Source organism: Struthio camelus, chromosome 8 (genome assembly GCF_040807025.1).
Source record: "Struthio camelus isolate bStrCam1 chromosome 8, bStrCam1.hap1, whole genome shotgun sequence".
Classification (NCBI taxonomy): domain Eukaryota; kingdom Metazoa; phylum Chordata; class Aves; order Struthioniformes; family Struthionidae; genus Struthio; species Struthio camelus.
In genome coordinates this window covers 31,079,879-31,105,720 of record NC_090949.1, presented here as the reverse complement: position 1 = coordinate 31,105,720, position 25,842 = coordinate 31,079,879, and the positions used below count along the sequence as shown (strand labels likewise).

The 25,842-nt window shown below is 38.8% G+C and overlaps 1 protein-coding gene across 7 annotated transcripts in view; it reads left to right on the top strand.

Annotated features, from left to right (window-relative positions):
- Window positions 1–25,842, top strand: part of TTC39A (tetratricopeptide repeat domain 39A) — a 53,624-nt gene that overhangs the window by 19,365 nt on the left and 8,417 nt on the right. For all 7 annotated transcript variants that reach the window (XR_011142608.1, XM_068953102.1, XM_068953103.1 and 4 more), the window contains 12 exons: window positions 1,090–1,154; window positions 3,658–3,757; window positions 5,042–5,107; window positions 11,492–11,600; window positions 12,339–12,406; window positions 12,531–12,590; window positions 13,363–13,524; window positions 15,230–15,321; window positions 16,391–16,511; window positions 18,732–18,843; window positions 21,569–21,683; window positions 22,385–22,501. Coding sequence is in view for 6 of the 7 variants with exons in the window: in XM_068953102.1 (XP_068809203.1) it covers window positions 1,090–1,154; window positions 3,658–3,757; window positions 5,042–5,107; window positions 11,492–11,600; window positions 12,339–12,406; window positions 12,531–12,590; window positions 13,363–13,524; window positions 15,230–15,321; window positions 16,391–16,511; window positions 18,732–18,843; window positions 21,569–21,683; window positions 22,385–22,501 (1,187 nt within the window). In the remaining variant the exon portion in view is untranslated. The remainder of the gene's footprint in view (window positions 1–1,089; window positions 1,155–3,657; window positions 3,758–5,041; window positions 5,108–11,491; window positions 11,601–12,338; window positions 12,407–12,530; window positions 12,591–13,362; window positions 13,525–15,229; window positions 15,322–16,390; window positions 16,512–18,731; window positions 18,844–21,568; window positions 21,684–22,384; window positions 22,502–25,842) is intronic.

Genomic DNA, 25,842 nt, shown 5'->3' with positions numbered 1-25,842 from the left:
GTCAGTGGTCGTGTTGCAGGCCTCAGGGATAAAATCCTGCCCTTCAACTCAGGCCAGTAGGCTTCCTGTACTAGCTCATAGTTCGGTTTCTTCTGAACTTCCTTTTCTGTAACTTTGATTGGATTGAATTATCTCCCTGACTTAAGGGAAAACAAGAAGGCTCTTTGGGGCAGTTTCTGTCTCTTTGTTTACGAATCGATGAGAGCAATTGGACCCCGTTTTCTTAATGATAACAATGTAACAACCAAATGCTCATCTTATCCGTGCTGTTTTCTCCCCACAGTGTTTGATAGAGCCTCTCAAAAAATGATCACAGAAAAATCATCTGCTAAAACACATGTAGTCTTTCTATCCTAAAGTAACAGCAGATATCGGAACCAATCAGAATGATGAATTAGAGGTGACGAATGAGGCAAGAAACAGTTACCAGAAAGTTGTGAGGCTGATGAAATCCCTCTGAGATACAGCTATAAACTGAAGGTCCTACAGATATATTTTCCTACAAGTTTTCAGTTTGTTATAGCTTGAGATGTGATGTATTACTATACTAGCGTGGATCTCATATATACTTGAATATTTGGGTCAGAAAGAGCATGTCCTGCATTACTTTGCTTACTCTGCCTCCTTTTTAGTATGTGAAATTATGTTCTGTAGACTCATTAGGGCAGGTAGTTATTTGCATCTGGTGCTGAGCCAAGAAACGTTCAGCATTTAACTGTGCTGAAGGACAAATGATTTAAAGCTATTTTTTTGAAACAGCCACAAGTGCATGCACCTTAGATGCCATTCATTAGCTTTGTTCCGGTGTCCGCTAATGCAAATTCTGATGGCCCAGAGGTCGTTGGAGGATGCCATCAGAGGCCCGTAGAGGATAAACTAATCGCAGAAGGCATCAAAATAAAGTGAATGTATCTGAACACAGTAAAAATTTTTTAATTAGAAAGGAAATCCTGAATCTATGTATGTTTCTTAGAGATTTATACTGTCTGTCTCACAATGGTTGTGTTCAAAACGTGTTCATCTCCAGAAAACAGAAGCCCTTCATAACGTGCACAAATTCATATCGCTAAAGTGTTTCATTTCTCACAGGATGAGAATATGGTTAGCTTCATCAAAGGAGGCATCAAAGTCAGAAACAGTTACCAAACGTACAGGTAAGTCAGAGTGATGATATGGTTAAACATACTCTTTCAATTAAAAAGTGCTGCTGGTGGAATTCTGTAATTCACAAATAATTAATTACTGCTGTATTTATTATGGCCTCACATCTAGAACCAACCTCTGTCCACACAAATGTCTTCTTTGCATAAGAAAGGACAGTGATACTGTGTTTGGTTCAGATTGTAAGTTTGTATGAGATGTACGGTTAATGGAAAAAAAGATAGTGGACCCTATCCCTGTTCACTCCTAAGGTGCCTACTTTAAATATGATCTCATTAACATTATGTCAAGAAATAAAACTATTCTAAGTGGTGTGGTGTTCGTTTTGTCTCACAGCAGAATTTGGATGACTCACAAGTCATGCGGCATTTGAAACGGCATTTCTTTATAGTTCTAGCTGCAACTTTACCTTTAGAACCTTCAAAACCAGTAGCTGAAGCACAAATAATTCACTAATAAATACATGAAACCAAAATAAAATTAAGAGACAATTAAGTGAAGAGTTTGTAATTAAAAGGTATAAATGGCTTCAAGCAATGACTGAACAAATTTAGGGGAAATAGGTTTACTAGTTACCATAAGAGAACAGATGCAGTCTCTCCACATCATGAAGTTCCTGAACAGTCAGTTCCTAGGGGATGCTTTCCCAAGCATCTGCCATTGTCTGAGTGAAATCGTGGGTTCGCTGGACCTTTAACCTGGTTAAGTATGGCAGATCTAAAGAGAAAGTGCGTGCCATTGAAGATGATAAGCACGGCTGCTTATCTGAACTCATGCTGTGCCCATCCCTTGGAGTCTAGAAGCCTAAAACATCTGCTTAAGCAGATCTCTTTTCATTTAGAAAGTTATATGGAGCTACTTTCAACATGCGCAAAACGTTTTGAAGTACAGCAGTAAATTGTAAAAAGGTACATTGCAAAGTAGACCATAGGAAATGCATTCGATTGTGCCTCAGTAAGTTAACAGCAACTCTAGTATTTTTAAAGACAAAGTCTTATCAGCTTAGTAGCTGTTATGTGGTCTCCATTTGAAGAAGTGTAAGTATCAACTTGCATGGTACTAAAACATGTACTTGACAGTGGGGAAGTTCATATATGAGATTGGTAGTTAGGATTTCTGTACTGTATGTTTGATGAGTCAAGAAATACTGTTTGCAGTTTTGGTGAGCGAGTGGCACAGCAGGTTACAGAGATTACCTAATGAAATATAGAACAGAGACTTTATTTGCTTTAAGTATTTTTCACACCATAGTTCCTGACTTTAAAAGCCATCTTCTCTTCCCCCACTGCCTCCAGCATGGTTTGGTAATCTGCAACAACAGCCTCCTTGGCAAATACAGCAGGGGTAAAAGTTGCAAAGATACAGTTTTTAAAATTCTTTTTTCAGGGAGGAAAAGATACCCTACACTGTAAAAAGATGGAATTAAATAAAATAACTCAGAATGAAACATTTGCTTGTTGTCAGTGCATGAAAAGTATGAGGAAACTATACAGCAGTACAGACTATATGAATAATTTAAAAAGGTGAAAGCTAAATATGCATCATACTTTGTTTCATTTTAGGACATCTTATTCTTTTTTATTTAGGTTTTAAATTTGGAACAGCCACAAAAAGTCACAGGTACCAGACACAGAACAGCATCTAGACTGAGCTCTCCAGAAATATAGCGAAAGAGAGAAAGATGACAGTACCCATGTTTGTGTGGGGTGAAGGTAGCTCTGAATGCAGGTCCATTATTAAGACTGCAGTTACAATAAATAATCTTATATCTGTTGGCAACGACCAGCAGATAAAAACATGACAGCCTTAACGCAAGCACATGGCTGCTCTTAAAACAGTTTTTTTTTTTCCCCCCAGTAATTGATGAAATAAGCTAAAACAATAATGTGAAAGGCACATAGCTATTGCAAGCTTGGAGACAAGAGAGCTTCAAATTCATTCAGGTTAGGGAATTCAAGGGCTGCTACAAACTTGGGATCTAGGAAAGTTATAATAACTGAAACATGCTTTTCACTTCTTTTTTTTGTCTGTCCTATTTAAAAATATTTCCTACAATCATATTTTCCTATCTGTAACAAAATACTCTTCTTTTGTTTGGACATTCACAAAAAGGGAATAATTAGTGCAGGGATTAGTGAAACTCAAATTAAATTTAGTAATTTAAAAGCTATAAACTCCTCTCCTCCCTCTTGCACTGCCCATTGTCTCCTTTTGTTATACTAAAGGTTGATGTTGCTCCCGCGTGTGTGGCTGTAAATGGACTATGTGTGTTTGACAGGAATTCACCTCAAGAAGTCCATATTTTTGAATTGATGGTAATGTAATGGCTTGTTGATTAACCCACCAAAATGTAGGTGGTTTCCACCTTGATGAGATGAAAAAATTTACCTTGTTTGAACTATTGTGTAGTTCAAGGTAATTGGGTTACTAATTACAATTCAGTAAGAAAGTATTAACCATTTTATTCACTTGTAACACAGTTTCCTGCATTTTCAGGGAGCTGGACAGTCTCATGCAGTCTCCACATTATGTCAAAGGGGAGAACCATCTTCATTTTGAAGGAGGTGTAAAGCTTGGAGTTGGAGCATTTAATTTGGTATGTACTAGCAGTTCTTTGCTTTAGAGGAAGTCCAGCAAACTCCTGAAAACGTTGTTAACTTAAATACCCGAGAAGTTCCACTGACATCAGTAAAAAATAATGATAAGGTTAAAATTAGGTATGTGTGCCGATACTTGCAGGATCCCGGTCTCCGGTCTAACAACATCAGATAGTAATACGCTTTAGAAATAATGAGTGAACCTGCTACCCATAACCTGGGCAGTCCAGCTCTGTGTGTGTGCAGCCCCACCTGCACATCCTCATGGAGCAATTAAAAACTGAGAAATGATCTCATCTGGCAGGGACTAAGGGCATGTTCTTTGATGGTATAGCTTGAGTGTCTGTGCCCAGCTTCCGTTTGCGGCAAGAACAGCAGCCAGTTCATTAACCAAGTGACTGACCAGTGCTGGGAGCTGTTTTGGGGGAGAGGGGAGGAGTAGTCTTGCAAGAAGGGACTGCTGGCTGGGGGAAGCCTCACGCAGGAGCAGCAGATGCCTGTGCCTGGCTTCCATTTGCCTTTTCACTACAACTTAGGGAGAAACTGGGGGCTGCAAACCTCTGATAGTAGAGCAGAGTTGAGTTGGGGACCATCTGTACAAACAGAATACATACAAGTCTGTGGGACCTGACGACTTGCATTGAAGGGTGCTAAGTGTAAGTAGGAGTAAGTAAACTCTGCAAAATGCAGTAAACAGCATCATTTTGAGCTGCTGTTAGTTTTATACACAGGACTTTACATATACATGAATCGCAGTCATGACTGCAGAGTACAGTCATGTACTTGTCTTGGAAGTCTGGGGAACCTACAGTCTGATTGCACCTATTGAGCTGGAGTGCTGCACGTATACATATATTCATATACAGTGGAACTAATGCTTTCAGAAAATGCTTTCCTTACTGCATATGAGTCTGACACATGCCCAAGTGTTGGATTTACTGCACACACACAACAAACATGTACTGTGGTGTGGTATGCACCCAGTGTTTCTGAAACATCCCAGAAGTACTGGAGTTGCTGAGCATGTGCTGTGCAGAACATATTTCTGTGCAGGGACTGTTAGAGAGAGATGCCGGAGACCTATGGGAAACTGATACTTCTGCTTCAATCATGTGTAAAATGTATCAGTTGTATTTCCATTTACACAGGAAATCCTCAGACATGTAAAGACGTTTTTAGTGATTTTTATTGACTATTCTGTGCATTTGGAAGAGTTGTATCAGGCAACCTGCAACTGGGAAGTGAAAGCTGTTACTGCATAACTGTTGCATTTCTTTTGGTAGACATTGTCCATGTTTCCTGCACGAATTTTGAGATTACTGGAGTTTGTTGGATTTTCTGGAAACAAGGTAAATATGAAATAAATATTCCTTTTACCTCACTCATTAAAAAATGGAGACAGGAATTTCTCTCTCCTTCCTCACTTTAACTGTAACAGTCAGAAATACTCCGATTGGTATTGCAGTGTGCTCATTGTTGGCATTGATGCTTTATGCAGCTCAGTTTTCTTTTACGTTTCTGTCCAAACTATTACACTTCAAAGATGGTGATTCAGTGAGGAAGGCTGAAACGTGATAGAAGGCAAACGGCTAATACGATGATATTGACGCATTTAATATTTTCATTTATTTTTCCTTACTGGTGTTTGATGTATACTTGTACTTAGAAAGCCGTAGCCAAATGTATATTCTTAGTCTTTAGTAAATTATACAGTCTTCACATTATCTGAATGTCCCTGACATATTCCTGCATGACATCCAGTTGGAGGGAAGGGGGAAAAAAAAAAAAAGACTTTCAATTTCATTTCTCACTCTCTTTTTTTTTTTTTTTCCCCTTCCATGTCTTTAGCAACTGGTAACTTGAATGTGGCACCTAAATTCCCCAGAATCTCTGCATGAAGAGTAATAGGTCTGACCAATATTGTCTGTGCATGTGGTAGAGGACAGAGGTTTAGCAATGACACATCAGCAAACTCATGTGAACGTCAGGTATAATGCAGGACAGATACACAGAAAGAGATACTCCTGCTGTGCTAGGTTTTGCATATTTGTTGTTTCAAAACAGGATATTAAAATTGATGGAAATTATTTACATCTTGACCTTGATACCTCTTACCTGCCCTTTTCTCTGGTTCTACCACCAGAACATGAGATTCACTCACAGTTGGGTTCCTGGATTAGGAAAACATGGTATATTTAACCTAATCTACTAGTTACATTTATCTCCTAAATGCTGGGTAAGATAAGTATTTAATGTCCTGCAAACATGGCAAAAGCTATACAAACATTTTAAAACTTAACTCTTTTATAAAAAGCTTCCTGTTTACAAAACCTGTTTCAAGGAGAAACGTGTATTTCCTTAATCAGAGCTGCACCTTTCGGTGACAGGTGGGTTAGTGTCATCACTGTTTTACTAGTTTACAGGAAGGATCTTAGATCTGAAAATAAAGTGTCTTGTTAAAAAGCAAGGAGCTTTTGGCAGAGTGTGGATTAGAACCTGGAAATTCCCAGAAGTTAACCAGTTTTACCTCTACTGCCTGTAAAACTGGCATGTAAAAGTTGAATAGTTCATACCTGTCAACCATGAAAACAAAGAGCAAAATATTCACCTAGAAAACGTAAGGGTAATCCACATATCAGGCGAGTTTTGAGGCTACTTTGGAGAACACTCATCTTTTTTTACTGCTGATTACAATTTTCCCTCTTAATTTAATTTCTTGAACTATATGGCTGTGAGTGGGCTAAAATTTGCGTTGATGAGTCAGCTCTTGTTCCAGTTTTTTGGTAACTGACTGAAGCTTGACCTAGACTACCGTAAATATAAGCAAAAACTTCTTTTCTCCACACCATAAAGAAAATAATATTTTAGACAACATGGGTCAAAGTTCACTGATAGTCATTTATTTTAACATCCTAAAAAAGTCTTTCTGCATTTAACATTAGTCAGTCAGATGCCCAAAGCCAGAACCAAAATTGCAGTTGCGTTTGTAATCCTTTCCAGTGGTGGTTTTCCAAAGCTTGCAAGAGGAAGCTGTCCCCTGCAGTACAGACAAGGGGTTTGAAGGTGAAAAAAACAGTAGCAGAGTCGGAGGTGGAGCGTGTGTGTGTTACGTGCACACCATCTGGAAGAAAGGAATTCTGAATATGTCTGTGTTTGATCATTTGATCTTTTCAATTAAATGCTCATGGTGAGCATCAGGCTGTTTGAAACATGAGAGCACCATCGTTAGTGCCTTGAGCAGCTTGTAGTTTACCTGAGAGAGCTGTAGTGCACTGGAGGACAGCTTTGCTGTGGGTTATGTGCTTACTAAAACTGGATATAAAATTGCATTGGGATATCTTCCACAATGCTAATCTGTCTTGAAGCCAGCAGACTTGCCCCTAGGGACTCTCCTTGTTTCTCAGACGTGTTATGTCTGCTAGTAAATGAGGACATGCCCAGAGCTTGATTACTTCCTAAGCCTTTTGCGGGCACTGTGGACAGCACAGTCAACAGCAGTCTGGAATCTCAAAACAGTGGGTAGGGTAGATCACGAAAGTATTAAAATAGCTTGAGGCCGCTACAAGATGTGCCAGTTGTGCCATTCTCACTGTTCAAGGTCCCTTTTCCCCTGTGTCATTAGCTAAACAAGGGGCTTGTTTGTGTTTAATGGCATAGCCCTGCATTTGGGTATTGAGGTTCAAGGCACAGGAATGTAGTTTTGCCTGATTTCATGAGAAGTTCTTTGTGCGCTGAGGTATACGTTGCACAGAGGCAGCTACACTGTGCTCTAACTGGAGAGGCTTGCCTGCCCTGTTCACCAGGTGGTAGGTGGAGAAGGTGTCCCATCCACACTTCGTGTGTTTAACAGTGACTGCCCTTTGCTGCAAGATCTCAAGAATCCTTGCACCATCACTTCTGCGTTCTCCCAAAACATCCAGCCCTTCTTACTGACCCTCTGCTAGGTCTCGGGCTAATATTTACTGTTGTTCTTATTTTATAGTATACTACAAATACTGTGCTGCTCAACCACATAAAAGTTTGACATTAACCCTCTGTATGTTACATGCAGTTTGGCAGAGGGTCAGCTGACAGCGTGATTTCAGGGAAAGGCAGGAGATTTTTCGGATAGAACCAACTTCTTTTAAATTATACTGTTTGATGTAGGAGTGTGTTTTTCCCAAAGCAGTTGAACTGAAGCATATTTTTGATGTCTCAGTTTGAAATAAATTGAATTCCAGTTTCCCACTAGACATCTTTTTGATTTGCATTTTTGGTCTTTTCTGTAAATTTTAAATGAAAGTTAAATCTGAAATTATTTCAGTGGATGCATTCAAATGCCCTCTCTTCCAATTTGGCTAGTCAGCTCTTCATAGAAGCTAGTAGTAACATCCGTCATATTTGCTAAGCCTGAAGTAATGTGATCAAGTCATGGCATATGAACGTTGATCTTGTTTTGCTTTTTTTATGAAGAACCCTAGTTAAAAAAGATGACTTAAAAGTATCGCTGGAGAGCTTTTACTTCAGGAAAGCAGAGTGATTTTAGTCACAGCTGACATAGGTATGAAGCAGTCTGTACATTGTCTAATAATAATTTTGAACATCGTCCTTGTTCTTTCCGCACTCACTGTGTGCATCCCCACCGTTCCCGTGGGGAGTCCTCGATGACAGAACTTTGGAGTTCCTGGAATACGATTCAAACCACTGGCATATTGCTTTTCCTGTCATGCAGTGGGAATTAAAAGGGCATGGGGTGCTGTGACTAACTTTCACAGAAAGATAAGGTTTGTCATGTTGGATTACAACATTTGTCTGTGAGAAAAGTGTGTCATTGCTTCCAGCTCTGTGTTATTACCTGATGCTCTTTAGAGTAACCTAAATCTTGTGTGAATAGAAAAACTAAGTATATATTAATATGTCATTTAATTATTTTGGAGAAATTACTAATGCTTGTTGCCTGAACATCTGTTTTATATGATAGCAATATGCCCTGTAATAGACTTTGTTTGGAAGCACAGTCCTGGTGTTTTGGGATTGCTTGTATCATCTGTGGCATAGTTGTGAGAGGTATTTTTGTGTGTGTCAGAAGGTGTGTCCTAGCAATTACACATAATATATGCCCTTAGTGAGTGACACCAGTGAGTATAGTTTGTTTACTGAGTTACTTCTTAAGCTCAAGTAATAGCTGCTTGCGCTTTTGATAGCGAGATCCTCGGTTTCATCCCTACTGAAGATTATATGGGTGTAATAGTGTTGCCTCATGACACCTCACTTAGCTTAGGTTAGCTGACGAATCTCCGTAGGCTCCATGTGAAAAAATGTAGACGCTTGAAAAGGTGATTCACAATGTCTGACTTAGGCTTCTGTGCGGAATTGCTCCTTAGTGGAATACATCCATCTCCACCGGCTCCAGAGAGAGCCCAGGGAGACAGGCTAACTAAAACTGGTATCTAGAACATGTTTCCCAGCTTCACCCTTCATGATCCCACTTTACTGGTGATCTCATCATAACAGCAGCAGTTTGCAAGAGGTTTTTTGGGAGAAATTTTGTTGCAGCCTTTTCTACAAGTAAACGTTCATGATAATTTATTTATTTTTTCAGACCGTGTCTATGATTGCATTGTTACTCTAATATAGCAAGTTTGTTGTGTTCAAGTAACAGTGAAAAATAAGCATTCTATAATAACTGTAAAGGATAAAATAGGATTGTAGACATAACTCAGAGTGACCTAACTTGCCGAGTGGGCTTCCCAAAGCTGTGCATATACTCAGTTTGAGAACTTCGGCTAAAGCATGCCAGGTTTGCAGCCCTCTCGTCCGGTGAATGGGCAGTGTTCTTGATCCTTTTCATGGTTATTGCTTTCCAGGACACAGTCCTGCAGGGGGTGGATATGGTCTGCATTCATTGTTCATAGAGATAATAACTCTGTGTTCAGCAATGTTAAAATGCATTTTTGGGATTAAAATACATAATTGGGATCAGCTTGGCAAATTGCTCTTAATAACTAGTAGCACTTGCTTATCTGTCGTTCTTTGTGCTATTCACAAATGTGATCAGCAACCATTTTCTACGTAGTTTTACATTATATGGAAGATGTCAAACATCATAAGACCTCGTACTGATGTCCTTAATGGCTCATTGAAACATTCAGGCTGGGGGTATTTCACTTGAAAAATATACTTTGAAATTTTTTCTGCCAGAATTTATTCCACAGAATCTTTTGTCTTATTGCTATCTTGTAGTGCTGTAGTGCTACTTTTTTTTTTAATCATATATTTGCTTGTTTGTTTTTTTAACCGTATGTTTGTTTTGTTAATCTAGGCACTTTAAAGAAGGCGAATTTATCATCTTTTGTTAGTCACCTGTATCAGTCAAACTTTAACTCTCAGCAGAAAATGAAGCTAGGTTTATTTGCTAGAGCTTGATTTCCCTAAAATCATGCTGGTTTTCAGTAATGATTTTCCTATTTTGTAATTCTTCTGAAGTGAAATGCAAGTCAATGTTTTCATTATTTTGTCCAGATGTCAGACTAAATGACCTGCAGATTTGTGTGTTAACGGTCCCTTTCCCCGTAACGGTAATTAGTGCAATAAATTAAACTTTATTAAAACACAAAGTAACTGCATTCATGTGGAAACAAATAACTACACTAGTATGTGAAAATGTACATGTATGACCAAAACTAGAATGCGATTGCAGGCTTCAGGGTGTACAGAGCAAGTGGTAAAGGTCATGCAGTGTAACACCCTTCTGTCATCAAGGACACACAAAAGATGAAAATCTATGTTCAGATCATGCTCTGATAACTCTCTGTGATACCTTCCACAGTGGCTCCAATAAACATCCCTCAGAGTTGCTCTTTATAGTGTAGCTCATTTGAGTGGATATCCTTATAGGCACGTACATTACGTTCCAATAATTTTCCATTGCGGTCATTCTATAATTTAAACAGAATTTGCCCCGGCACACAGTGGACATCTTACTGTGCATATTCACTGGTAGGCAGCTCTCCTGTTTCATACATTTACATCTTTACGTTTGTGTTATTTATACCGTGGAAGCAGGCCTAGAATGGGGTCTTAAATGCTGTTGCCACAGGAACTTTAAATCTCTAGCACTGGTTCTCTCTCTTGCTCTCACTGAACATGATGCAGTGTTGTACTCGATTGCTCTACTTCTTTCCAAAGACTGCCACGACTTCTTTCCATCACATTTTTCTACTTGGGGTGGTGGGCCTACATCATTGCTAAGGCTTCTTTTGTTCTTAATATACTTACAAGCATCCTTTTGCCCTATTATCCTTTGTCCTGCTAGTCACACTTTTTTTTCTTGATGTCTTTAACTTTCTTGGGCAGTAAATAACAACAAACGTGGATACAGTGCACAATGGTGATACATGCTAGTTGTCAGGCATTTCAAAACTCTTTGTGTTTGTTATTTCTGGAATGATGTTTAACAGCATTTGGATGATGATAATAAGTTGTCTCACATTCTCTTATGTTAACATGTAATAAACCCCAAGTTGCTCCTCTGTCACATATATTTTCCAGAAGCCAAGCGGTAACTCCATGAAAAAGATAATTTTGTTAGTGTGTTTTTATCTTTGGTTACTATATAAGCAATTTATATCTGTTCATTTTTGGCATTTGGTGAGTGAGCAGCCTACAGATGATGCTGCGGAAGTTATCAAACTAGCGAAATACGACTTTGCTTATTTTTCAATGCTTTGTCTTCTGCATCTCTATTTGCACAGGAGCATGGTCTGCTGCAGCTTCAAGAAGGAGCATCATCATACAGCTTTAGGTCGGTGCTGTGTACCATGCTGTTGCTTTGCTATCATACTTTCATGACCTTTGTGTTAGGTAAGACTGTTTATAATTACTCTTTGATTTGATTAGTTCTTTGTGGGACACAGAAGGGAAAAAGGTGATTCCATCACCTATCTGTTGGTGAATTGGTTGTTCAGGACCAGATTAAACTAATTTGTGGATAACTCGTTTGTGGATGATTTTACAACAGTGATTGTAAGTGAGGAGAATGTCTTAATCTTCAAGACAGAGGCTTAATATAGAAGAAAGGAGAAGATGGGGACAGCAAAATAAGTCATGAGAACTATCTTCTCTAGTCAGGTGCATTATTTGGGATGTTAAAAATAATGGTTATAAATGATGACTTCCTGAATACTTTGCTCGTGTTTATTTTTCATCTCTGTCTTTTTCGGGAGGTGATAGCTTCCCATGGAGGGAATATTCCTCCCTGTCATCTTCTTGTAGAGCATTCTACAATGCTGTTGGTCTATGCATAAGCAAATTTTCAAGTTCCTAAGTACAGCGTTGTCGGGGGTCTTCCTGAATGTTGGCTCTTCACAGTAGCAGAAGTCATTCACTCTTGCACAGTGGATCTTTACTCCATTCCATGCTGGTCCTCATGTGTTTCTTTCCTTTATGCCTGGCTAGTGCAGCACCAACCTGTATTTTTGCCTCACTGCCGTTAGAGAGAGGAATTTATGTGTTGGCCAGGTGAGGATGGCTAATCAGTACTGTTCCTCCTGTACTTTTTTTTTTCCTATTTTTATCACTTGCATTTTTTATGCAATCTAGGGACAGGAAAAGGAAATGTTGAAGAGGCAGAAAGACTACTTAAGCCTTACTTGGCTCGCTATCCAAAGGTAAAATGAATCATAATTTAGTTTGGTATGATTGTTTAGTGTTTCGCTGCCAAATAACAATTTTCAGGCTGACCATACAGTCTAGATCTTTGTTATAAAATGCTTATATTTTTATTTTTTATAGGGAGCCATATTCCTGTTTTTTGCAGGCAGGATAGAAACACTGAAGGGTAATATTGATGCGGTAAGTCATCCTTTTGCTCTTGGAAAAGCAAGTCTTGAAAGCTTTAGAAAAACTTCTTTGAGAAAATGTTTCCTCTTTGGGTAGTGCTTCCTATGGCTTTGGTTTATTTGTAATTTATAGTTCATGAATAACAAATAGGAATTTTGAAAACAATTTTGAACAGTTTGACCAGCTCCTTTTGCTACCTTTCTAAATTTCTGGTGGTAACTTAATCCTGCAGTATTAGTGACACAGTTTTTTTCATTGTCTTCTCTATCCTGGAGTGAGTGCTGCCTTTAATACCATCCAGTGGTATTCCTTTGCCTTCGGTCTGGATGGAGAGTTACATAAGACTTAAAGGAATTGGAGAGTTGAAGAATACGTATCCAAAATATTTTGAGATAGGGAGAAAGCTGGTGTGCAGTGTTGTAACTCTCTTGAAGTCTTTGGAGCTATGACAATAAATGTCAGCTGAGTGTTTTTCCTCTGATTTTAGTTTCTTAATTTCTCTAGGAACAAACACTCATTTTTCCTGCACTTAGGACTGAATGTAACTCCCAAAAGTGGGGAGTCTGTGGGAGGGGTAAACTTGATAACACCAGGATGACTGGAGCACTGGGTCTCATCCTATTATGTGAGGCCAACAAACATGATTTTGGCGGGGGGGATACTGGGCTCTGACTGATTTGGAAGTTGCAGGAGCCAGGGTCATGGAGTCTCAGTGTCTGTTACAATGCTGCTGTGTGTGCCTTTTCGGGTAATTAGGGTTGTGTTTGAAATTCTCTTTGTGCAGGCAGTTAATAGGTATGAAGAATGTTGCGAGGCTCAGCAATACTGGAAGCAGTTTCATCACATGTGTTACTGGGAGCTTATGTGGTGCTTCACCTACAAGCGCCAGTGGAAGATGGCTTTCTTTTATGCCGATCTGCTAAGCAAAGAAAACACTTGGTCAAAGGTAAGTTAAGTGGAACAGTAACAAAATATTTAACAAAGGGCGGAAGGCCCTGTAGCATCTATTAACTTTTGATCATATTGACTTGACTTTTTATAGCTTTGAACTGAGCGAAGATTGTAAAACAAAACCTGGTCTGCTGTAGCTCTTACAAAACGATGTGAAGTGCAAATACACAAATCTAAACAGTTTCTGTGAAAACAGATGTTTTGGGCCTGATTGGCAGTTGAAGAGCAGCCTGTTAAAGATGCTCTGTTGTGGGTTGATTGGTCCCATAGTCAACACACTGCAATTAGTGGCAAGTTGCCGTTTTTTGGATATAGGTTCTTTTGGTGATGAGCGAGGCTAGCCACCATGGTGCCTCTAAGGTAATAAATGAAATAAGCAGAGGAACCTTGCCTCGTACATCTGAAAGAGAGAAGTTCTCCCGTCCAGAACCCTGGTGGTTTTCTTTCCTCCATCTTCACGTGAGCCCCAGGGAAATCCGTCAGAAGGTCCTGGGAATGGGGTTTTTATCGGATGTTGATTAATTTTTCTTCTTAACGTGATCACACTGTGTGTGTGGTGGGAGGAGAGGTATCTCTGTCTGTTTATTCTATTACAGTATTGAATATATTGGCCAAATGCAACCAAAATTGACAGAAGCTCAAAACAGCCGGGTGAGAGAAACTCTTGCAGTGTTCCTGCTTAGAATAAAAACTACGGTAGGAACTCCTTATAACCCGAAGGATTCCAGCATTGCATTAAGCCATAGGATGCCCAGACGTATTAGTCCGAGTAGTTCTATGGAAGTGTTGTTTAGGAGGGGAACGCTACTTAACTAAAAGCTTTAATATCCTGAAACACTGTAGGATTAACATGTATGTGCTTTTAAATTATGTGTAGAGTTTTATAGTATATTTCAGGGGTCTTAGGAAGCATCTCCGCTTCTGTATTAATAGGTAACCTACATTGCAATATGATAGGAGCAAAATAGTAACAAATAAGTAAATGATGGCCACACATATGGACTGTTTGATTCTGGTGTAAATAAAGAATCACAGCTTAAAATATGCTCTTGAAGCTTACAGTTACTATGTACTCCTTAAATCAATACTCAAGAATTCACCAACTGTTATTCTCAACTGTTCCAAATGTTGTCCTGTCCTCTGCTGCTTTCCTTCCTTGGTTTCTGAATATATGATTGCTCAGGAATCCCTATGAGATCAGTATATTTCATAATCTGAAGTCTTGAGGCCCTTTAAAAACCCTTTGGTGCTCTCTAGGACTTGATATTTGACATAGTCTACCAAGTTGTGACTGGACACACAGACCATATGTATTATTTTCTTCTCTGCACGTGACCCTTTCATAATTTTTCTAGTGTGTTTTCTTGAGGATAATAAAAAATTCACTCTACACAAGCATGATATTTAATTGTATAGTTGTTCTTGGAATGTGAACAGAAGCTGGTACAAAGAAAACAAAGGCATACGTGGTTAAAAAAAAACAAAAACCCAAACCTCATCATTTGCTTTTCTCCCCTTTCAGAAATACTGGAACCAGTGTTTGAAAGCAGATTTTTCTGCCTAAAATTTTGTAGAATTACTTCTGCTGGCAAGCGAAAGCAGTAACTTCTTCTTCTTTGTTGCTATTTTGTTCTTTTCATCAATAATGGTGATGATGTCAATTCATTTTTCTGTACAGATGTTCTTGATTGCATTTGCAGGCTACCTACATTTACATGAAAGCTGCCTACCTCAGTATGTTTGGACCAGATGATTGCAATCCTTTTGGAGACAATGAAGTTGAATTATTTAGGTAAAATTTGCTCATTCCCATTTATGACAGTAATCATTTTCTTATCCTTTCAAGCCAAAGTGTTGAGGGAAGAGAGGGAGAAAAATTACTGATTGTGCAGTTAGGAAGATCTGTACAAATAGCATTTGAATTGGCAAGAAACTGAGGAGTGAAACATTCCCAGTAGATTTATGTGGACCCTGAATTGAGACGACGGTTTTCCGGTGATCCAGAAATACTTTGGAGGCAGGATATTAGTTATATCAGCCATATAGTGGCTGCTGCTGTAGTATATAATATTCACGTGCTTTTTCAGTTATTTCCTTTAATCAGTGTCATATAAGATCTCAAAGCCTTAAATGGATTATGCTACAAAACGTGTGCCTCCTGTAATGACTGTTGGAGACAACATCAATACAATTTGATTCTTGGGACCGGATCTGAGAGGAATATGAATTAGTTAAAAGTGCAAGTGAATATATGCACTATTGACACAGTAAATTAAATCTGGTTGTAATGTTTAAGCTCAAAAATACCTGAATTTTGCTGGGCCAAAAAAACCTAATTAATTTGTATTTTTAAATTTTTTCTGTAAAACGTAAGTATCACTTTTTATGTACTTACAATATATTGTTACTTTTCAGGCCTTTCATATTTTATCTAATCATTACAAGCAGATTTAATTTGATTTGGGGTCCATTATGAAGTGAACTAGTTTAGTCTCTGGGAGAATGGGAGGAAGGCGGACAAAACTTAGCTTCTCTCTTTCTTAGTCTGTGAAAGAAATGGGCCTTATTGTGCATCAGTGCAGAGTTGTAATAATTTAGGCTCATCTAATTTATTCACTCTGGGGAGTAGCATCCCTCTTTCTCCTGCTTGATTAGAGAGGATGTCTGAAGAGGTATGCATCCACTGCCTAAAGACAGCTTTGATGAATATGCGTTGCCCTGCTTCCCCAGACATAGCAATAACTCAGTGTGTAACAGCTTTTATAAGCGCTCTCCAATTTGTTTTTTTTTTTATAATTTGAATGTTTTTTCCCAGAGGTTCATAGAGTAAAATTTATTTTCATTTCCTTTTTAAACATCAGAAGCGTTCCCAGTTTGAAACTGAAAATTGCAGGGAAATCACTGCCTACGGAAAAGTTTGCTATTCGTAAAGCTCGACGGTATCTTTCTTCAAACCCTATTCCTTTGCCAGTCCCACCTTTGGTGAGTTAGAAATATTCTCCCCTCTCCCTTATTATAATTGTTCTTTAATTTATAAAATGGAAATGAAAATGAGATAATTATAATAGTATCTTTCCATGTTTCTAAGGTAAAACCTCTGCAAGAGACTGGAATGTTCACAGAACAAAGCCAAATGAATGCAAGGAATTTTGTAAAACTGGGACATGCACCAGCCACAGGGAATTAAGCCAGCTGTTTGTCACACATAAATGTGTTGCATGTGTAACCCGTTATTCCAGCTTGAGACTAGAATGCCTTTAACAGCTTTTTCATTGATTACCTTTTGAGGAACAATGCCCTGGGTCTCTTCTGTCATGTATGTCATTTACTGACACTACTAAATGAAGACTTTAAGGTACAAGTGAACAAAAAAAAAAATCAAGGAAACAGAGCAAGATTTGAGGGACTGCATGTAAGTGTCTACTTACGTGCCCGTGCACGTTTGCAATTTGGTGCTCTCCAGAGCACCTCATGGGTGGCGGGATGAAATACAGCCAATTCTTTTTGGCCAGTCCAGAAAACTATTCTATATTGTTGATTTTTTTGTGCCTGTAGTGCTGGGAAGTTTGCCATGGCCAGGCAAAACTGCTTCATAAGGTGCCCATTGCCTAGTACACAGTGCATTTACAAAAATCTATCTACAAAGAATGAGTAAAAGAACATGAAAAGATTTCGGCTCCACAGGTTTCCCATGTACAGTGGGGTTAACGTTTGCAGTGCTTTGAGCCGTTATGTGTGAGAAACAGATGGATAATAACATATATTCTTTGAGAAAATGCTGGAACAAGTAAATTTTCCTGGAGATGCCAGTGAGCAGTGATTTTTCAGCCCACAAGCTGGGTGTGTGACACAGTGCTTCTTATGGAAATCTAGTCTCTTGCGGATGTATTACAGTATAGGATGGGTATTCACTTAGAGGCCACTTTCCACTAAGTTCTTAAGACTGAAATGAGAGAAATAATTAGGTTAGTTTGATTTGCCTTTCAGGTTTCAGAAACTGCGGAGAGTGAGAAACGTACACACCTGAGTGTTGGTTTGGCTGTTCTAATAGGGTTATTGGCAGAGCAGCTTTCTCTGCTAGAGGCTTTCTGTGATGTGGTGGGGGCGCTACAGTCTGTGTTTTCCCTGCAGTTGCATTTCAGAGGCAGCAGCTGCCGCAGCTGAACAGATGAAAACACTGAGGACATGTGGAATTGGGGTGGCGAATCTTAACTGAGCTATTGTTTCTCGTGCTTTTGTTTCTTTTCACTGTGAATGGACTTGCGGAGAGGAGAGAGGTCTCAAACGTGGTTGGAGTTAAAACACTGTCTTGTCTATTCTATCCTGACAGCTTATGGTTCTGGACTCAATTATTCTGTACAGGAACTTTATAGAGAAGCTTTAAATTGTTAAATACATACCAGGTCTTATAAAACAAACAAAAACAGAACAAAAACACGTGTCAAGAGGACCTGTAGCAGGTCTCTGTACTGTTTCCCTGGTTAGCTTTGTGAGTGCCAATAGCAATGGGCATCTCAATACATTTGGTCTGGTGATGCATTGTAACGGAGAACCCCAGTTACAAATAGGAATTAAACTAATAGCTTTTGATAGAATTTACTCTGGAAAACATTTACAGTTGAAGAGGAAAGATGTTATTTTCTGAGGGAACTTCAAACAAACCTGAAAAATTTATTAGAGGGACTTCTGTAGGTTGGTTTAAAGTTTGACCCAAAGATTATTGGGGTTTTTTTGTTTGATGGTTGGTTAGTTTGTTTTGAAATTCTGAGGTTTTGTATTTTTCTATGGAAGTAATACATTATGACTGTGTTATTTATTACCGATCTGGTTAGATTAGAACTGAAAAACAAGAGGAGGCCTTAATCAAGGGACTGTTATCCATGAGGCGTTCAGGTTTTAAGTCTGTTCGTCATGTTGGTATTTGCCTTTATTTTTGAGCGAGTTAGTGTTAGTGGTCTGTTCAAGCAATCCTCCTTGGTGTTGTGTGAAGTATGTGGCCCTTTAGGTGTTTTCCAGGACTAACTTGCTCTGAAATGAATGTAACTGGTTTTCAGTTACAATGAAAATATATATTGACAAACTGAGTTTCTAGTTAAGGAATTTGTAACTTTCTCACCATAGATAGAGATAAGCTGAGGTGTTTGATAACTGCATTTATCTAGTACCATAATTAACGATGCTGTCTTCTCTCCCTGACCCTAGGAAATGATGTATATCTGGAATGGCTATGCTGTAATTGGAAAATGCCCAGACTTAACAGAAGGAATGTTAGAGACTTTAATTGAAGCAGAAACAGAATTGGCAAGAAGTTCAGGTAACCAGTGATATGATTTAAGCAAGTATTTTACAATGGGATAGCTAAAGATAACTATCTGTGTATAAAGAGGAAGTGTCATTATTAAAGTTAATCTAATCATAGGCGGAAGACAGATTATGAAACCATAAACTGTTAATGCAGATAGGAATAATTTTCCTCTTTAAGTATAGCAATAACTTAAAATGGTAACAAGCTGTTTTACATCTGCAGAGATATGAGAAGAATACTGTGATGTGTATCAAAGGCCTGTTTATTTTGCTGTATGTATTAATTTTAAAAGATCAAAATTAGCATATACATTGACTTGATCACTTGGATCGGAAAGTTTCATTATCGTCAGACACTGTATTTCAGTTCTGAAGGATAAATGGAAGGAGGCAAAATATCACTCTTGTTTTAAAAATGCTGTCAACTTACAACCAAACCTTGGAGAGCTGAATGGTGTTTGTATGTCAGTGGTATGCTGTAGAAAGCTAGGACATCAGGGATAGACTTCCTTTGTACTATGAACGAGCTCTAGCACAAGCAAGGGGATTGTATGGAACTAGAACAGGCTCTGCTACAGCGTCTTCTGTCAGTCTGGTAATTAGCCATCCATGAGAGAGCTAACTGCTGTTAATTTCTTGCCAATCTTCCCCAGCTCCTATGGGAGTACAACCACACTCCCATAGGGGGAATGCACAGCCTGCCTCACAAAGTTTCCTCTTACTAAATATGTGATCTTCTTATGTACTACCTTCCTGCAAAAGGACCAAGCTCATTCAACCTATAGGTTAAATCACTGCATTGCAGCCTTCCTGTGCACGGTCCATGTGTTACACAGGTATTCTTTTAGAGTTGAAGGCATTGCTTGAAAGAGTGGCTTAAGCTATCTCCTTTTTAATTCTTTGAAAAAGACGGGAGAAAAGTATTTGCAGTGAAGGTAACATCTTAGAAAGAAAGCTTTTGACAAAGTCTCTTTCACCTTCTCATTTGGCTACATTATTTTGCGTAAGTGATTTATTACTCTGTTTATTTTTTTCCTAGCTGGTAAATTGTGAGTAAGGCTGGCTAACTTTTTGCAGGGGTTTTCTGAGGTTGATTCATCTTTGTGAAACGCTGTGAGGACATGTGGTCAAAAAGTGTGATATAATTTAGACATCAACAATTTAAAGTATTACCATTTTCAAGTAGTGACTTGCTATTTTCAGGTATCATGCTTTCCTGACAGTGTTTGAGGTTTTACTATTGTATTTTCTTGTATTTTCTTGTATTTTTTCTTATTGTTAGATTCTTAATGCAATAATCTAATACTATACAATTATGAGCTTGAAAATGTGTGTATTACTAGTGTTGTACAGAATAAGGAGTCAAAGGAAGTCAATTATTGGAAATGCATCTAGAAATCTAAATCTGATCTGCCTAATTATATCTAGGATGGATCCCTAAATGTTTATGTAACCCAGGGCAAGTTTTCCAGGATGTGTTAAAAGTAGAGCAAATACATACGTGGGATTGTGTTCGTAGAAAATTGGCCAGAAGGGACAATTGATCTGCTTTTTATTCTTCTAATGAAATAAGTAAAACTCTCCTGTGGCCCTGAGCCATCTGACTGTGGACATACTTAGTGTATCAACTTTTGTCCTGTTCCCTAGTCCTTCTGTTTTCCAAATAGTCATTGGTCGTCTTCCCTGGGTTTCGCTTTGGAGGTACGCATGGATAGTATGGTAGATTTCTCTATAGGACTTAGCAATAGAAGTGACTGTGTGTATTGCTGTAGGTGCAAGAATTTTTCAGTGCATATCCAATGGTAGGATCAAGGCCTCTAACTGCACACCCCAAAGGGGAGCAACTGTGTCACGCTGTGTGGGTCAGCATTTGATCAGCTGAAGTGAAAGAGAAAGAACTATGTGATCTTGAGGACTGCAGAAACAGGGTGAAATTCAGTAGGCCAAAATGCGGTGTTACATATTTTGCCGAAATTCTTATTAGTTAGTATTTCATGAGTTGGAAATGAGCTTTGCTTATAAATTTAAAACTAAGCTGCCAACGTGGGAAGATTATTACAGATGTTTTCAAAATGTACTATGCAAAATTTTCCTGATAGAAAAGGGGTATTAGTGATGACTTTGAGCTAGGCACTGGTAAGACTGAGTATATGTCATTTCGGGTACTCGTGGCTAGAAGTACAAACTGAAAGGGAAACAGGTGAGAAGAAGTTACTGTAGGGAGATGAGGGAACGTCAACTGAAGCCAGCAAAGTTAGGCGTATTTTCTTTAGTGAAAGGTGGAGAGTTGATAAAACTGTTCCCTATGAACAGGTCATGCGGATAAGAGTCAAGGAGGGAGAAGAGCTGTATTTGCTGAAGAACAATGAAGACATAAGGTTGAAAGATTATGAATTGGACCTCAGTATTTCCAAAGTGGAAACTAAGAGTTTTTAGGTGTCAGAACAATAAGATTGTGGAACAGCCTTTCAGTTGGCGCGGTGGGAACAGAACATCCCAGCAATCTTTAGACAATGGTTGGTCAGTTTATGAAAAGGATGATGTGCGCTTGTCTGTGATTGCATGAAACTGCACTGAATAAACTATGTGAACCAGTTAGTTCCTTCTGTCCTGTGTTCCAGTAAATAGATCTTACTCATACCTACCTGTGTAAGTTTCCCTGCAGGTAGGAAACTCTCCAGTGCTCTGAACGGTTTTCTGAAATGTGCCATCTCATCATTTACTTCACCTTGCAGCTACAGAGTTACTAGCAGATGACCAGTGCGTGATAAAACTGTTAAAGGGTCTATGCCTCAAGCATTTGGGCAAGATCTCAGAGGCGGAAGACCATTTTACTTACATCCATTTAAAGTAAGTTTTCATAGCTGGCGTGTAGGAGAACTCCTGAATTTCTCTGTAACAATTCATTTTAAGCAAGGGCAGAGGAAACGTTGATATGAATAGAAGGGGGAGGACTGCAGAATCTTTACTATTTATTTCACCTGCTTCGATGTCAAGGGATCGCAATTTTAATTGTCGGTGGTGTTAGCCATGTAAGAAAGAAGGACTGCAAATCTGCAGTCTTTACTGGGATATTTCCTCATTTTGGGGGACTATACATGCATAAAATTTGTGAGATATCAGTGCTTCCCCCTCACCCCCTTATCAGTCATGAAGAAGCTGCGCCCAAAGAGCCAAATGCAGTCTGCAGAGACAGATGGCAGCACAGTTATACTTGGAACTTCTATACCTCATGCAGAGAACGGCATCTCTTTTTGTCAATGCACATGGATAGAGCTCATAATATTGTCCCCTTTTCTAATTCTTCCCTGATAATAAGGGCAATGTTTTATAATCCTGAGAAATAACATACTGTGCAGCATGGTTTTGCAAAATACACATTTAATAACCCGGAAGGTAGTTTTGGATAGAGAACATGACAGGTGGTGTAATAGAGATTGATTGCCCCTTCTGATCTTAGCTAATCTCTTATTTATTTGTGTTTGGAGCTGTTAAATGAGGGAAATGATGTATCATTTCAAGATCTTGATGCTATTTCTTTTCCAATTCAGTGAGAAGAAGATAAAATATGACCATTATCTAATTCCAAATGCTTTGCTGGAGCTTGCAGTACTATACCTGGACCAAGGAAGAAGAGAAGAAGCGATAAAACTGCTGGAAAGAGCAAAGTAAGCAAGTGAAAAGCCTGTGCTGATGTCTGATGGGTCAGTATGGTATTTTACTGAAAAGCAGGAAGCAAAACCGTTTGATTAATACCATGGGAACTCACTCTTTGTTTATTCAGTGGAAGGCCTAGTTTTGATTGGGGCCTTTCTAATGGTAGACACTATCTGATTTTTCAGTCTATGGCTATCCTTCCATTCTGATAGGAGAAAATGAAATTTTAAAGGTCTTAATATAACTGTCAAGGGCTTCCATGAGAAATAATCCATGTGTAATAAAATTAAATAATCTTTGTAGGCACCTTACTTTTTCATAAAAGATGAAAAATAAATTTCATAAATGAAATCAAAGCTCCATATTATGGTTGAAAAAGCATTACTCAAATTGATGGCTAGCAGTGCTGTTTTATTTTATTTGATTAAATACATTTAAAGATAACTCTTCAGGTTGCATTTAGTATCTTTGCTTGCATTGTGTTATCTGCAGCTGGAATGCAGCTGAAACACCTGCCTGCGGTATTTTTGTTGTGTGATTGATTTTTCTGTCAAAGTAGGTTTATCAGGAATAGTTGGACTTGATCATGTATATCCTTTATTGTAGAACTAACAAAATATATTTGTGCCTTGGTCTCACCCTTAGCTTCTCTGCTGAGCCAAAATTTCTTTCTAGGGGAAAACAAACAATCAAAAAGCAAAACTATTGAAACCAAACAACCTTTGAAGCATCCTGTCCAAGCAGGGTTGTCCATTTGTCTACCTGGGTACTGAATGATTCCAGATGTCTACATGTTTCTGAGTGCATAAAGTCAAGCCAAGCACTGCTGCAGGTGTGAGCGGCTGCAAAACTGATGTCTGGCCCCAAGCTTCAAAGAGGTCAAATAGTGGTTTTGTGTTCAGTTTTTGTCCACATCAGTCCACCGCGCAAGGAAGAGTGGTGAATTGGTCTACTAGAGATATGCCAAAAGCCTGTCAACACAAAAATTGAAACATTACAATTCTTAATCTTCTGTGCTTGTGAGCCTGGACTCTGTAGACTCATGGAAGATGATAACAATAGCAAAAATTTCATTAGAAAATGCAATGGAAGGTGTTTCAGTTAGTTTCACATTCCTCAAAGCACACGTTTCCTTTTGTCCTCATTTTCGTTGTTCAACTCTATCTTAAAAAGAGGCCTAGAAATTAATAATTCGGAACATCTCATTCTGACTAGTCCTTTTATCAGTTCCTGCTCAGCCATTCCACATTCCCACTTGTCGCTCCGAGTGGCTCAGCTCACAGACCCCTTCAATGGAAGAAGTTGAGCTTAAAGTGGAACACAACAGATAGCTGCTTTAAGCATGTTGTTACCCAATGTATGAAAAGCTAATACCCAGGCTTGCCGTGCTCAAAGAATCCATGGAAACTGAACTGATATGCAAAACACTGTTGTCTTGCTTCAAGCAGTTATTAGAGAGAAAAAAAAAAAAAAAACAGTCCTTAAAACGACCACCTGTGGCTGTTATACTAGATTTAGAAGTATCAGTATTTCACAATACCAATATGGTTTGGGTCCATGCAGCCCTTCTCCAGTGTAGGCACCTGTGGTGAGACTCCAACCTTAATTTCAGAGTAGACTATGTGTACTGCAGTTCCTTAGCTGTCCTTCATATACTGTCCAAACTCGTTTTTTATTCCAAACTAAAACTGCTCAAGTCAGGTAATATCAGTTGGGCAAAAGAATATACTATGTCTGTCAGTAGAGGGCAGTTTTACCTTCTGCGAATCAGTAGACATAACAGCAGAAGCAGTATCGTGGTTAGAAAAGTTTTAACTCCAAATGCACAGCTTTTCTAAGCATTCAGCTTAAAATACTGATTTTCTTTTTAGCGCCTAGAGGGCGAACGAGTTGTCTGTGGTGGCTTTCAGGAACGCGGAATTAGGTTTGCAATTGGCTGGAGTGGAGATGGGCGCTCTGCTTGTGGATGGCGCTTGATTTGCTTGACCTGAATCCATACAGTACTGCTGGCTTGAATGTTTCCACTCTAGGAGAAAGAGTGGAATGAGATGATAAACAGTTTTGTCTTGATCATGCATGGAATTATTTCCATTTGTATTGCCATAAGCTACAAGCAAGAATGTCAGCCAACTGATGAGCAAAACAAAAGGTGTTTTTAATTTCCTTATGGCAAAGTCTACTTAATTTAAAGTAAAAACTCCAAAGAGTTTCAGATTAGAGTAGAGGAAAATCTGTTCACTTCCTCTATTCAGTCAGCTTTTTGAGTATATATAATATTATAAGCTGAGGAAGGATAAATGTGGAAGTCCTCCTTTTTCACAAAGACTCCCCCTGCCATAGGGGCAGATGCCACACTTTCATGCTCGATTTGAATTATGAATTTGGAACTGAAATGCTTTTAAAAATATACCAGTTGTTTCATACTTGATGTTATGTTTCTTTATGGTAAAAATGGCAAATACCTTCTAAAAGAAAGTTAGCAAAGTCTTAGAACTGTTGATGTCTAGATTCTATATCTGTTCTACAGGAGTTGAATCGTTAATTCCTAGTAAGCAGGGTCTACACTTTCTTCAAAGGCTTCTGTAACTCTTTAGAACATAACCTTGCTAATAGGCAAATGATGCTGCTGAGCCAGCCACTAGATGTTTATGGAGGAAGGAAGGAATTCCTTTTTTTCCTGCCAGTCTTTCCCTGGGCCGGTGAACTGCTCCTTGAAAGTCTGCATGGAGTCTTGCATGCACCCTCTTTCTCTGTCCAAGCTCCCAGGGCAGCCGATCTGACCTTATTCCCCCCCCAACACACAATATAGTGGTGCTCCTGTAACACATCTTTGACAGCCACAGGATGGAAACAGGGCATTTCCCTCTTCAGGTCCAGGACAGCTTTTCTCTCTCTCTTTCTCATTTTTTTCTCTCCGTCCTTGAGATGTGTCAGCTGAATTAAGATGAGTTCAAGATTCATTTTTTCTTGGGGGTGTTTTGTAGATAGTACAGGGAAGGGTATAAGTAGGACTGCGTACCATGGCTGAAGAGGTTTCACATCTGCTGAACTTCTCTCCTTTCCAGTATTGGAAGTACTTGAAAAATAAAAAGATTTGGTTTGCTTGTGTTAATTAGCATCAGGGAATGATGGCTTGGATTGAGAATGATCCCCCCCTTAGTTAGTTTCTTTGGAAGTCTTAGCTTTATTCTTTTCCCCTAGATGTTGCTTTTTTTCCAAATATACAATAAAATAATTTAATAAACATATTAAAAGTGGTAGATGGTTCAAAGCATCCAGAAGAAACTAGATCAGTGAAACATATGTCCTTCCCTTTACCACTGTACCAAATATAGGCAATTAAAGTCTTTAT